The sequence below is a fragment of the Glycine max genome, chromosome 20 (genome assembly GCF_000004515.6).
Source record: "Glycine max cultivar Williams 82 chromosome 20, Glycine_max_v4.0, whole genome shotgun sequence".
In the NCBI taxonomy this organism is placed as follows: domain Eukaryota; kingdom Viridiplantae; phylum Streptophyta; class Magnoliopsida; order Fabales; family Fabaceae; genus Glycine; species Glycine max.
In genome coordinates this window covers 19,096,544-19,110,032 of record NC_038256.2, presented here as the reverse complement: position 1 = coordinate 19,110,032, position 13,489 = coordinate 19,096,544, and the positions used below count along the sequence as shown (strand labels likewise).

The following is a 13,489-nucleotide window of genomic DNA, read 5'->3' as shown; positions in this document are numbered from 1 at the left end:
AGGGAAAGTTCTGCCAAGTCCACTTAAGTAGCTCTTCAGAGTTTACTTGGCAAGTCCCTCCAAGTCATTGACAGATTGTGTTTTCCCACAGAGTTGCAACTATGTGCACGACACCTTACCTTCCCCTACCTTACACTCCCAAGAGGTTACTAGACTAGAGGATCATTACCTTGATATTTTTTGGGAACCACGGAGACTGCCACCCTCACGAGCTATTGAACATTCTATTATTTTATTGGGTATGAAATAAATCATGTGGGAGAGGAATATATGCTTTGTGTGCGCTTAAGATTTCCGACAAAGATTTATCACTATTTGTGACGAAGACAACTTCATCCCAATACCATGATAAAAAAAAATGAATATTTTGACAAATAAAAATATCTAGAATTGTGACTCTAACACACCTTTATATTTCCCCTAACCCATTTATTTCACTTAAATCCCAGTTATCCTTTTCAATGAGTAATCATAAGGTGACAAAGAGATTTAATTCATGGCATGAGCATTCTCATTCTTTTACTTTATTATCTAGTTGTTCATTTAGGGCTTAATTTAAAAGTAAGATTTATAGTGAAAAAAAGTTAATTAACAGTTGTTAATTGGATCAGAAATTTTGGTACAACATTATTCACGCAAATTTCAAGAATTCAATCATTGCGCTGGTCAATTAATTAAAAGTAGTTGATAGCCCAATAAATTAAGTTTTGGAGTGATAAGTCCCAAATAGCATGAAGAACAACACAACAATATAATTGGGCAAATGATTGGAAATTTTGTTGCAACATAGGAATTAAGGTCACTCTCTAACTCCTGACATATTTCTTTGACTCACATTTTTTTTTCTGTTTGAGTTGTCTTTTCTTCACAAACCCCTATTCATAATGACAAGTGAAGTCTTGGATAATCGCCCAATAATTATTTCTTACGTATCCAACTATTACCTCCTTTAAAAATTGTTACTTCATGATTCATTATTTTTCCTTATCAATTTATTTATGACGTGTTTGGTTGCACTTATCTGGTGTGATCTTTCACATTCAACTAGAAATTAATAGTTATAACTTCCACGATGCCAACGGTGTATTTTTATTCTTCTTTTTTTTTTACTTTTTGATGAGTTTCCAAACATCCAGTAAATCTAGAAATCATTCGAATTAATGTTTAGAATTTCGAATTCCACTTCTCAACACATTCAAATGGTAATGAATTTTTCTCATTGCATCTCAGCAAGTCTCAAAAGAAATCTTACCATTCGATTCCATTTTATCAATATGAATTTCTTATTATCAATTCAATAAAATGTTCAATTGTGATTAATCAGCTTGAAGGGAGAAATACAAAAAGAAAGAAAAATCAATGAGACAGCTACACTACTGTAGCTCATAGAGACAAGCTTAAATTGCAAATAGAAAAAAGAAAACTAAACTGATATCCATGCAGGAGAACAAAAGTCCAACAGAGCATCAAACACAGTAAAAACATATTTGCTTGAAAGTGTAATAGCAGATAAAACATAAAGCCTGCATGCATCATGTAAAAAGAAATACAACTCAATTTAACCTATATAGAAAATATCTCTGCTTATAAAAAGAATGGGATCGTTAAATTAGCAATCGGATTGTTCTTATGCTCGTTGCTCTGAGCAATTTCCTTTAAACTAGTCCAAGATTTTCTTCGTCTTTTGTTGGATGTACTTGCAGATTTTGCTACTTGTTTTGCAGACTTGTTTATAGTTTTAATAGCCTTTTTAGACAAAGTTGTCGTATTTGTACTTGACGGAGTAGCTAAACCGTCCACGTTAGCTACATCTCGTAAAGGAAACACATTTATTTCATTGGCTTCATCTTTGCTTAAAATGCCTTTCTCTAATTTAGAAGAATCACTTGTGATGGATTTTGATGGAGGTGTTGACTCTAACGATGATTTATCTTTTGATGGACAGATTCCTTTTATGTGTCCCTTAGGAGTCCCTCTCTTCAGATTCTGATGCAAACAAAAATGGCACTTGTACACTACCTTGTTTTGAGTGATGTTACCAGACTTCTTGTGTCTATGCCTGAGCTTTGATTGATTCTTCTCAATTCGTACAGTTGAATTAAATCCAGGTTGAAGAATAGTTTCACATCTGTAGAGCAGTCAAATGATGATCAGGGTTGATATTAAAAAAACCCAAATAAATTCAACTTCAAAAATTTGGAGCTATTGAATCTATTTCATGTTCTTTGATTCTAACAAATTACATCATTAACAATAGATCACCAAATTCTTCAATACACCACGTGGATTTTGTAAGTAAGCAGAACACCTTATAAACTAAATCATATTGAAGCTTCTGCAGAACAGAATAGCATATAGAAGCATAAGAAAACACTTCTGCAATCCTTCAACCATCATGTAGTTTCACAAATTGGATTGCTAGTTTGAAACTTGAAGCATACTGCATATAATACAGAGCAAAACTTAGATATTATACCATAAAACTGGTATTACTATTCTCTAATTAAAATTGGTCATAAAATATATTGGCCGCTAACATAGCATCAATTTTAATTACAAAGATGAAATACAACTCTTAGCTAATTTTGACATGAAAATATTTCCAATAATATATGGATCATATTGCTCCGCTCCGCATGGGCAAAAACATTGCAGCAAGTGTATTTAGTTTTGCCACAATGGTTGATGCGTTCAAATTTAATTATTAGAGGGACAACTTCCCTAAGCAAAACTAAAATAGGAAAAGAGCATAACAAAACCTTTGGCAAGTTATTAAAGAAGGATCGGGTGGTATTCCAGTGGCCTCTCCAAAGGCGGCGAATTGGTGTCCATAGAAGGCACCCAAAGATGGTATGGCGGTGGCCCACACTGCTAGGTTTTTCAAGTGCTCAAATCTCAATTTGGACTTGGTGTTTGAGGCTGCCTTGGTTTGTATTTTTCCGGTGGCTTCTTCCCTCAATGATATTGGAGTGTGAGACACAGACTCTAATTTTTTGGCCCCTCCTTTCTTGCCCATGAGCTTCGTTTATGGGGAATTTCGTCAAACACCTGCTATGCACATACACACACACAAATTATAACATACCATAATATAGAAGGTTCCAACGTGGATAACAGAAAGCATCAATTTAAACTAATAATATAACATCACTTTTGAGACTAGATCTTCCATAAAGAGTTGAAGATCATATACTCAAATAGACTAATAATTGAGACAGTCACACAATCAACTCAATCACTGCTAAACGTGTAACATACAGGCACTATCTGATGGATAAACATCATACAAAAGTACAACTACCAGACAGTAATTAAATTCGTCCCAACAAAAGGTTCTGCCAATGAAATCAAAATCGTAACCAAATCAATGAAAAAAACAATTGAAACAACAAACGCCTGAGAAAAGAAATACACAGATGAGAGAGGAACCGGGTATCAACAAGCAAAAGAGAATGAGCTCTGAACCAAGAGACAGCATGAAACTACATGAACTGAAGCCTGTTGATATGGATTCTATAGCGAGAGTAGAAACTGACTTGAAGGGAAGCCAACAGATTTGGATAGAACTAAATTAGTAAGAGTTAAGTTAGAAGACAGTTAATAACAAAAATCATCCACGTAGAGGAATAAGATCGTGAAACTGAGGTCACAAACAAACCACAAGCATAATACTGATTTTCTGCAGTTAGAAACTTAATTTCTGCAGATTCTCATAACCTCTAGTCCAAATCCATATGCATATCCTCTCAATTCAAGCTTCCCCCCTTCTTCAATCTTCACCCCCTCTTCCCTTAATTGTCTCCTACCCAAAGTAAATTTTCTTGCTTTTTGTTAAAGTTGTTGTTTGATAATGTTTTATATTTGTACCTTGTTGTAGAAGCTTGTAGAGGCTCTTAGAAGCTGTCCTATAATTTGTCAGCATAGACTAGGCTGTAGCCTTCATCATGAACTATTTTTTGTACTATCTGTCAATTCTCATATAGACACACACACACACATCTCTCAGCAAACTAAGGCTGAGGATCCTTTTTGTGTGCATATTTTCATACTCAAACATTTCAAGTTGGTATCAGAGCGGGACGATCCCGCTCTGCGCTTTTGTCTCTGTCTATCACTGATCACCATCACCACCACCACTGACCACCGTCACCGATGCCGCCACACCTATCTTCGACAATACCCAGATCTGGGTCGTCTTCTTCAGCGCATCCCAACCCCGGAGGTTTCGAAGTTAGAAACATTAACATGCACTCCCACGCACCACTTCTCCACGTGTCATTCTCAAGCGTGTGCATCCCACGCAGCCATCTCCGGTCACTGGAACTCCGACGTGACACCTGGGTTTTGGTACCCGGCCTCTCCCTACTTTGTTGCAGCCCTCAGATTGTCGCTTTGTTGCTGTTTGGACAGTAGGTCTATACACCTCTGTCCCTTGGCCTATATTTGTTTCCTCAAGTTTTGTGCTACACTTCTGTTACTGGATACTTGCCAAAAATTATCTATCTTGGTTTGCCTCGGTTGAATTATCTATCTTGGTTTGCCTCGGTTGAGTTATGGTTCCATGGTCAAGGGCACCGATCATTTGGAGAAAGATGCTAGTGAAATTCCAGTAGAGAACAGAAATCAGTGGAAGACACTTGACTTCCAACTGTGCATTGTTTTATGGCAATCAATAGAACCTAATGTGTTGGAAATACTTAGATCCTTCAAGACTTGTTGTTCCCTCTGGAAAAATGCTCAAGATATTTTTGCTAATGACATCCAGAGTTTATTTGACTCAGCAAACCGTGCATTTTCTCTCAAACAGACTAACCATGATATGACCTCACACATAGCCAAAGCCAAAGCTGCTGTTGAAGAATTAAAGTAGTTCCTAATACATGACTTTGTGGATGAAATGAAAAAAGGAATCGATAACCTATTCATGGTAGTGATTTTGTGGACTCTACTACACTCAGATTTTGATCATGTGCGTGACCATATTCTGGCAGGTGAGCAAGTTCCTTCAATGAAAAGCCTAGTAACTAGGCTTCTTCGTGTTCCTACCTTGGTGAGAGGTGAAAACTCAGCTGTAGCTGCTGAAACTTCAGCAGCACCTGTTGCAACATCAGCCATGGTAGCATCTCGTGTAAGAGGAGGTCGTGGAAATAGAGGAGGACGCGTAGTAGAGGTGGACGTCCTCAATGTACATATTGCAAAAAAGTCTGCTCATACTCAAGAAAAGTGTTATGCCTTGCACGGTTATCCTAACAATGAGGCACAAGTCGCCAAATCTGAAAAATCAAAATCCAAATTTTCTAATGAGGAGTATTAGGACTATCTAAGACTAAAATTCATCAGTCAAGGCCAGTCTTCTTTAGGGCCAAGTGTCTCAACAGTTTGTATTTCTCAATATGTGGAAGGTCAAAATCCATGGATAATTGACCCAAGTGCCTCTAATCATATTTCTAGTAATAACTCTTTGTTTGCATTTGTCTTTCCACCTAAATTTTCTCATCTTGTTACTTTAGCAAATGGGTCCAAAGTTGCCTCTCAAGGAATTGGTCAAGTTCTCCTATCTTCTTCCTTAAAATTAAATTCTATTTTGTACAATCCAAATTGTCCTTATAACTTAATTTCTCTAAGCCAATTGACTCACTCCTTAAATTGTTCAGTAACGTCTGATGCTAATTCCTTTGTCATATAGGAATGTGGTACAAGCCGTCTGATTGGCATTGGGCATGAATCACGAGGCCTTTATTATCTCGAAGCCAACTCATCTATGTCCTGTTTTGCAATTTCTTCTCCAAAACTTTGCATGACCGTTTAGGTCACCCTAGTTTGGCAAAATTGAAGATCATGGTTCCTAGTCTCAAGCAACTTCATAAATTAGAATGTGAGTCATGCCAATTAGGCAAACATGTTAGATCCTCTTTCCCTAGACAAACTGAAAAAAGATGTAACTCGATTTTCTCTACCATTCTTCAAGTCCTTCTTTAATGAGATTAAGAACCAATTTGGCAAAACAATTAAAATTTTTAGAAGTGACAATGCCAAAGAATATTTTTCTACTAAACTTTCTTCGTTTTTATCCTCACAGGGTATTCTGCATCAATCCACATGTCCACACACACCACAACAAAATGGAATAGCAGAAAGAAAGAATTGACATTTAGTTGAGACCGTACACTCCTTGATGCTTAATGCACATGTTCCAGTACATCAATGGGGAGATGCAGTTTTGACTGCTTGTTTTTTTTCAAAAATAGGATGCCCTCTTCTTCTCTTAACAACAAAATTCCTTATTCCATTGTTTTTTCCACATGAACCACTGTATCATGTCACCCTTAAAGTTTTTGGTTGTACATGTTTTGTTCATAATGTCTCACCGAGATTAGACAAACTTTCTGCAAAGGCTATTAAGTGTGTCTTTTTAGGATATTCATGCCTGCAAAAAGGTTATAAATGTTACTCTCCACAAACTAAAAAGTGTTACATGTCTGCTGATGTTACTTTCTTTGAAGAAACTCCTTTTTTCTCATCCTCCATGCAAGATCTTGGTTCCATACAACAAGTTCTACCTATTCCATCTTTTGGTCTTATGATACTTCCTACCCAAGATCCTTCTGACCAAGAAGGACATCAGCCTCAGTCTCCTATTCCTAGTTCAGCTGATAGTGCCTCTCCTTCTTCTCCACTCAGGACATTAGGAGCTATTTGTTCAATGCCTATAGGTTCTCTTCATTCATGTCCTTTGCCATCAACTACCTATACGACAGATCCTTCCTCCACATCACATCCTAGTGAACCAAGTTCTAATTGGCCCATTGCTATTAGGAAAGGTATTCGATCTATTCAAAATTCTCACCCTATTTATAATTTTTTGAGTTATCATCACATATCTCCTTCGTATCTTCCTTGTCGTCTATTACTATTCCAAAAAATGTTCAAGAGGCACTTGATCATCCTGGTTGGCGACAAGCCATGATTTGTAGGCTCTTGAGAACAGTGGAACATGGGAATTAGTTCTTCTTCCTCCTAAGAAGACAATTGGCTGCAGAAGGGTTTATGTTGTTAAAGTCGGGCCTAATGGTGAGGTTGATCAACTTAAGGCTCGGTTGGTTGCTAAAGGCTACACTCAGATTTATGGCCTTGATTATTGTGACACCTTCTCTTTTGTTGCCAAGGCCACAATTGTTCGGCTCTTCCTAGCTATGGCAGCTATTTGCCATTGGCCTCTATCAACTAGACATAAAAAATGTCTTTCTTCATGGTGATTTAGAGGAGAAAATCTAAATGGAGCAACCTTTTAGTTTTGTTGCTCAGGGGGAGTCTAGTTTGGTGTGTAAATTGCGTTGATCTCTCTATGGGCTCAAACATTCACCGCATGCTTGGTTTGGAAAATTTAGTCATATTGTTCAGAATTTCGGAGTGAAGTGAAGTGAAGTAGATCACTCCGTTTTTTATCGTCATACTTCTCCTGGAAAGTGTGTTAATCTAATTGTCTATGTTGATGACATTGTTGTTATAGGGAATGATGCTGCCAAAATTTCCCAACTAAAGCAACACTTATTCAATCATTTTCAAACCAAAGACCTTGGCTGCCTAAAGTACTTCCTTGGTATTGAAGTGGCTCAATCAAAGGAAGGTGTTGCCATTTCACAGAGAAAATATGCTCTAGACATTTTGGAAGAGATAGGTATGACTAATTGTAGGCCTATTGATAGTCCTATAGATCCAAATCAGAAGTTAATGTCAGATCAAGGTGAACCTTTTCCAGATCCAAAGAGCTATAGAAGGCTGGTTGGGAAACTCATTTATCTCACAATTACAAGACCTGATCTGTCATTTGTAGTCAGAATTGTCAGTCAATTTATGCAAGATCCTCACATTGACCACTGGAATGATGTGATTCATATTCTTAGATACATCAAAAAGACTCCAGGACATGGATTATTGTATAAAGATAATGGAAATACCCAAATTTATGGGTACTGTGATGTCAATTGAGCAAGTTGTCCCATAGATAGGTGATCCACCACTGGATACTGTTTATCCTTTGGAGGAAATATTGTCTCTTGGAAAAGCAAGAAACAGAGTGTTGTTGCCCGATCAAGTGCAAAAGAAGAATATAGAGCTATGACTCTTGTTACTTCTGAATTGGTGTGGATTAAACAACTTCTTCAAGAATTAAAATTTTGTGATGTTCAGCAAATGAAAGTTGTATTGTACTAATCAGGCAGCTCTTCACATCGCTTCTAATCCTGTATTTTGTGAAAACTAAACATATAGAGATCGATTGCCATTTTATTTGGGGGAAAATGCAGTCCAAAGAAATCAGTACTGAATTTATTAACTCCAACAACCGGCTTGCAGACATCCTGACCAAGTCTATGAGAGGTCCTCGAATCCACTTTATATGTTCCAAGCTTGGAGCACACAATTTATATGCTCCAACTAGAGGGGAGTGTTAAAGTTGTTGTTTGATAATGTTTTATATTTCTAGCTTGCTGTAGAAGCTTGTAGTGTTTTATAGCTTGTTTGTAGAAGCTCTTAGAAGCTGTCCTGTAATCTGTCGCCATAGGCTAGGCTGTAGCCTTCATCATGAATTATTATATATATATATCAGCAAACTAAGGCTGAGGATCCTTTTTATGTGCATATTTTCATACTCAAGCATTTCAAGTATGTAACAAAAAAAACCACTCTACACCAATTGCCTACATGTTCTCCTTAGTACACACCAAACACTTGTCAGTGTACTGTCTATCAAAAGCATTCTTAAAGAGGCCTATGCATTGTCCATGTGTCAAACCCGGAGGACTCTTGCATGAGGGAGTCTGGTAGAGAATGCCATATTTAATTAAAGTGTCTTCATCTTATGGCTGAAGCTTTTAGGAGAGTGGATTCTAGAAGCTAACAAAAAAAAACGTTCTTCACATAATAGGGTAGCATTTACTAAACCTATAAAATGCAGAAGTGTTTTGGACAGTCAATAACAAGTTCAAGCATGGAATCTCAGTTATTATAACCTTGTGACTGTGAATCTAATAGTAATGTAAAATCGCAGCTTAAAAGTAATATTATACTATTCTACATCTCAGCTTAAAACAAAAACACTACAGTCCTATTACACTGGCACTAGATATGGCTCAAAGATTATGACTTGCATCAAGAAAGGATAATATGGTTTGTAGACTCTAACGTGTAAGGCCTCATGTACATGCCACACTATGGAAAGCCTCTTAACATAATAATAAATATGCTTGAACCTTGCAATATATGTTAAAGCATGTGTTTCTCAAAACACCAATACAGGCTAGCAAAATAATAAATATAGCACCAGAGCATTGCAACGAACTGATAAATGGCAGAGTGTGGAAATTCTTATGCTCACTAATTATTTTCTCTCATTCTTATGATTACAGTTCATTGTTTTTGACAAAAAAATATATATATTTTCTCTATTTTCTCGTTTTTTTAATAGGTTTCAAAGTTGGGATTTGGCTGCATGGGCCTTACTGGAGTCTATAATAATCCTCTTTCTGATGAGGAAGGCATATCTATTATTAAGCATGCATTCAGTTAAGGAATCACTTGTTAATTAATTTTAAGTAAATATTCTGTAATTATATAAGTGGCTTATCTCACAATAATTTTGTTATAATATTATATTAAGTTGAAAGCAAAACTGCTATCTTTTGTAGTGGTCCCTCACTCCCTTATTTAGTCTTTAGCTAAGATCCTCAATATACAAAACTACATACTACCACCTGCAGCAAGCAAAGTTTCAAATTCTCAATTTTTGAGGGCAGGTTCAAATCTAATGCATGCTAAGATGCACAAGAATGTAAATTATTATTAAACTTGAACATGCCTATCTCCACTGCTTCCACCCCATTCAGAACCTGGCTTTTGCTGAACTTATTGTTCTAGCATATCTCCAATCTTGCACCTTCAATTATTCCATCTCTTATTAGCAGTCATCTAAACAAACTTCATACATGAAAGCGTTACTATGTACAAAAGCAAAAGTAACAGACCTTACAAAAATAATAGTGAGTCCTGATTTTTTTCCTCTCTCGTATCATGGAAAAATCTAAAATATGAAAATCTAAATCCATTCCAAACATAGTATATGAACTTAAAACTGAAGAAGCAAGGACCAACATTTATGCAAATCTAAAATAATTGGATATTCAGCTTACCAAACCTGAGTTTTGGAATTTATATCAGCAAATAGTTGCAATAAAAACGAGTTGTGTGCAAGCAAATGATCAAACATTTTAGTTCAAATCAAGATCAATATCAAATGTCGGCCTGTGAGGAGTAATTCTGTGGCAAATTCAAACACTAATTAATTACACCTATCTTCCAACCTCAAACCCTAGAATTACACTATATAGAATTGCCAACTCAATCATAATTTACTCAAACTTTCATACATAACATCAAGAACCAAGTCCCTACGGGTGTAGTGAAGTTCAGCTCCTATTGTGATTTCGAAATCAAATTCCCTAAAAATCAAGGGTGAAATCGCGATGGAGGCATAAAAATCTCACCTGAAACGGCACAGTGAGGATGGCGTCGCGAGGGAGCTCCGCTGTGTACGACACTCTGTCGCGATGGCAAGGGCGGCGTTGCGAGGCAGTTACTCTTCGTGTCTCAGCGGCGGCAGGGAGAGTGAGTGAGTGAGGACAGAATGCGATTTTGGGAGAAGCAATATATATATGAATTAATGATTTTTTCAAAACACCAATTTTAAATTAAATTTACAGTGTTTACTAAATTTTTTAAAAAATGCATTACTATTTATTAATATAAAAATAAATTTTTTTTAAGGAATTTTAAAAAAATAATATCAACACTTTGGGAGAACATAATTTATCTGAATTAATGATTTTCTTAAAACACGAATTAACGAAGTTATTTAAGCAAAATTTGTTGGGGGTAATTTTATTTATAATATTTGAAAATTAGCCTATTTCAATTAATATAGAACGGATTTATAATATTTAAATTTTTCTAAATTAAATTATTATTTATTTATATGTTTTCATGTAAGATTTTATAAAAAAAAATATCAAAATTTCTTTTTGAATAAATCATTTTTGTTATGATAGATATATAGATTCTCTTTATATATATTTCCCATAGTATTTTTTATTTTTTAAATTATTAGTGTAATTGATTCATTAAATATATTTTTTTTTGTAAAATAGTTTTATTTTTCAAAAACATCATATATGTTTGTTTTTATAATTGCTTCGTTCATTAATTTCATAATTACACTATTAATATTTTTCATTTTAATTTTTAGGAAATTTGTGTTTAGGTGAAGAAAATTTTCGTGATATTTTTTTATTTTATATTGATAAGGTATAAACATGATTAATTTATTATGAGATTATGCAAGAATAATAGTTGAGTTGGTGATAGGACGTAATCGAGTCAGTTTAGGTTGAGGGTTTTGATTTTGGGTTAAAAGTTTGATGTCAAATTTTTTTATGTGGTTACTCATGGCTCATTGATGTAAATCTCTTAGTGTTCCTTCATAAAATTTTTGCCATAACCCTTCTAAGCCAGCTTCAGGAATAGGGTTCCCCAATTAAATCCACGATCCAAGTCAATTAAATTTTAACGGTTAACTTTGGTTAGTTTTCTAAGAAAAAAATGAAATTCAACCCAAACTAACTTGTTTATAAACAATTTGAGTTAGGATGGGTCAACAGGTACAAACATTTAATCTTGTCTTTTTTTAACACAATATTTTTTATAAGTTAAAATTTTTATTAAATGAATCATACACAATTATTTCTTGTTAGATTTTTTATTAAAAAGAAAATTTTGTGATGTTGTCACATTCCATTCCACTCTAGTGACTCTTATCTATATGTCATGGGAATGGAAAATTAAACATACCATGTTTGAGATAAGGAGTTTCAATAAGTATAGTGAAGATGGGTTTTAAACATTTTTTCTACCAAAATCAATGGGACATTACGAGACCTACTTTTTGTAAATAAATTCAAAATATTTTTAGAAGTCCAACTAAAGTGACTTCAATCAATAATTTTTTTTTACTTCAATCAATAATAATAATAATTTGATATAAATTAACGAGTCAATAGGTTGGGCCAATGAATTCAGATATTAAAACCCGAGTGATCCAATCCAAAACTCATCGAGTTTGATACCTAAACAATTTGGATTTGTATGGGTCAATTCAGGTTCGCACGTAATTTATACCCTCTCACACTCCTAGTTGATGTGTTTCTATTTTCTTTCTACATGATGTATATACTACATAGAAGAAGTGTAGTCCATAGCATTTATCATTATGTTCGGCAAAATTAGTTAAAAAAAAATTAATTAAAAGTTGTAAAATTAGTTGGTAATTAAAAATTGAAATTTTTTAAGTTGATTTATTAAATTAAAAGTATTTCATAAAATTAATAGTTAAAATAATTAAAAAATATAAAATGGCATATTTAAAAAAATAATTAAAAAATTGAATAATATTTTAAAGATAAAAAGAAAATAAAATATAAAAAATCAAAAGTTAATGTTTTAAAAAAATATTAAAAATTATTTAAAAACTTATTTATTGAATCATCAAACAAATTTTTAAGTTAATAAAAAAATTAAAAACTAATTAAAATCACTTGCCTGAACATAATCATACATGTACGAACAACAATAACCAAGTTGGTGTGTTCTGTTTTCTGCAATTTTGTTCACGTTTCTGAATTCACGCTAGTTTTGGCCTGAATTATTATTCTTTTACTATACAAGAGTACTCTAGAATGATTTTGGCTGGGATGGGGAAGTTTTGCCGTATGTACAGCAGGGTATTGGGTTTACCAATTATTTTCCTCAAAAGGTTAGTCTTAAAAGTATTTCTTCAATAATATAATAAATAAAATGTTCCTTATTTTTTATTAGGGAAATAAAATGTTCTTTAATTACTTTATAGATTGCATAAATTCATCTCAACAATATTTTAGATTTACACTATAGGAGATTCAAGTATAATATGAAAATATAATTATTTTTACTTACCTTAAGAGAAATCTTTTTTAGGAAAATATATTCTCAATATTTGATATATATAAGGTATCTCCGAGAGCAACAATTTTAAGAATATCCTCGGAATAGAGATAACGATTAAATAAAGTCTTCCTTAGAGTAACATTTTTTAAACTCTAGACATTTTAAGTAAAGTTCATCTCCTCTAAAAAAAAAAGTAAAGTCTATCTAAAATTAGGTCTAATATTTATTTATTTTTCCAATTTTTTTTATAACATTACTCAATTTTTTATCATATTCAAGATAATTGTTTTAAGCTAAAAATATATATAGTTTCAAAACCGTCAATTAAAAGAGTGTAATAATATCTTTTTAATTAGGCTTAATGATACTTTTGATTTCTCATTATTAAAATTGTGCAATTTTAATTTTTCATGTTTCAATTATGCAAATTAAATATTTTAACTTTAGGTACATAAAT

The 13,489-nt window shown here is 33.8% G+C and overlaps 1 protein-coding gene across 3 annotated transcripts; it reads right to left on the bottom strand.

Moving 5' to 3' along the window:
- Nucleotides 1-1,402: 1,402 nt before the first annotated feature.
- LOC100804901 (uncharacterized) lies at nucleotides 1,403-10,683 on the bottom strand. 3 transcript variants are annotated; one of them, XM_006605534.4, is made up of 4 exons: nucleotides 10,542-10,673; nucleotides 9,857-9,934; nucleotides 2,760-3,048; nucleotides 1,403-2,128 (listed from the first exon to the last, which is right to left on the bottom strand). In XM_006605534.4, exons 3-4 carry the CDS (start codon nucleotides 3,014-3,016, stop codon nucleotides 1,585-1,587), a joined length of 801 nt encoding a protein of 266 aa, XP_006605597.1. In that variant the 5' UTR covers nucleotides 3,017-3,048; nucleotides 9,857-9,934; nucleotides 10,542-10,673; the 3' UTR covers nucleotides 1,403-1,584. The 3 variants fall into 3 exon arrangements, 2 of the variants coding, with proteins under 2 accessions (XP_006605597.1, XP_006605596.1); XM_006605533.4 differs by lacking the exon at nucleotides 9,857-9,934 and having other exon boundaries at nucleotides 10,542-10,683; XR_005890230.1 differs by lacking the exon at nucleotides 9,857-9,934 and having other exon boundaries at nucleotides 1,988-2,128; nucleotides 2,309-3,048; nucleotides 10,542-10,674.
- Between the last annotated feature and the right edge of the window lie 2,806 nt (nucleotides 10,684-13,489).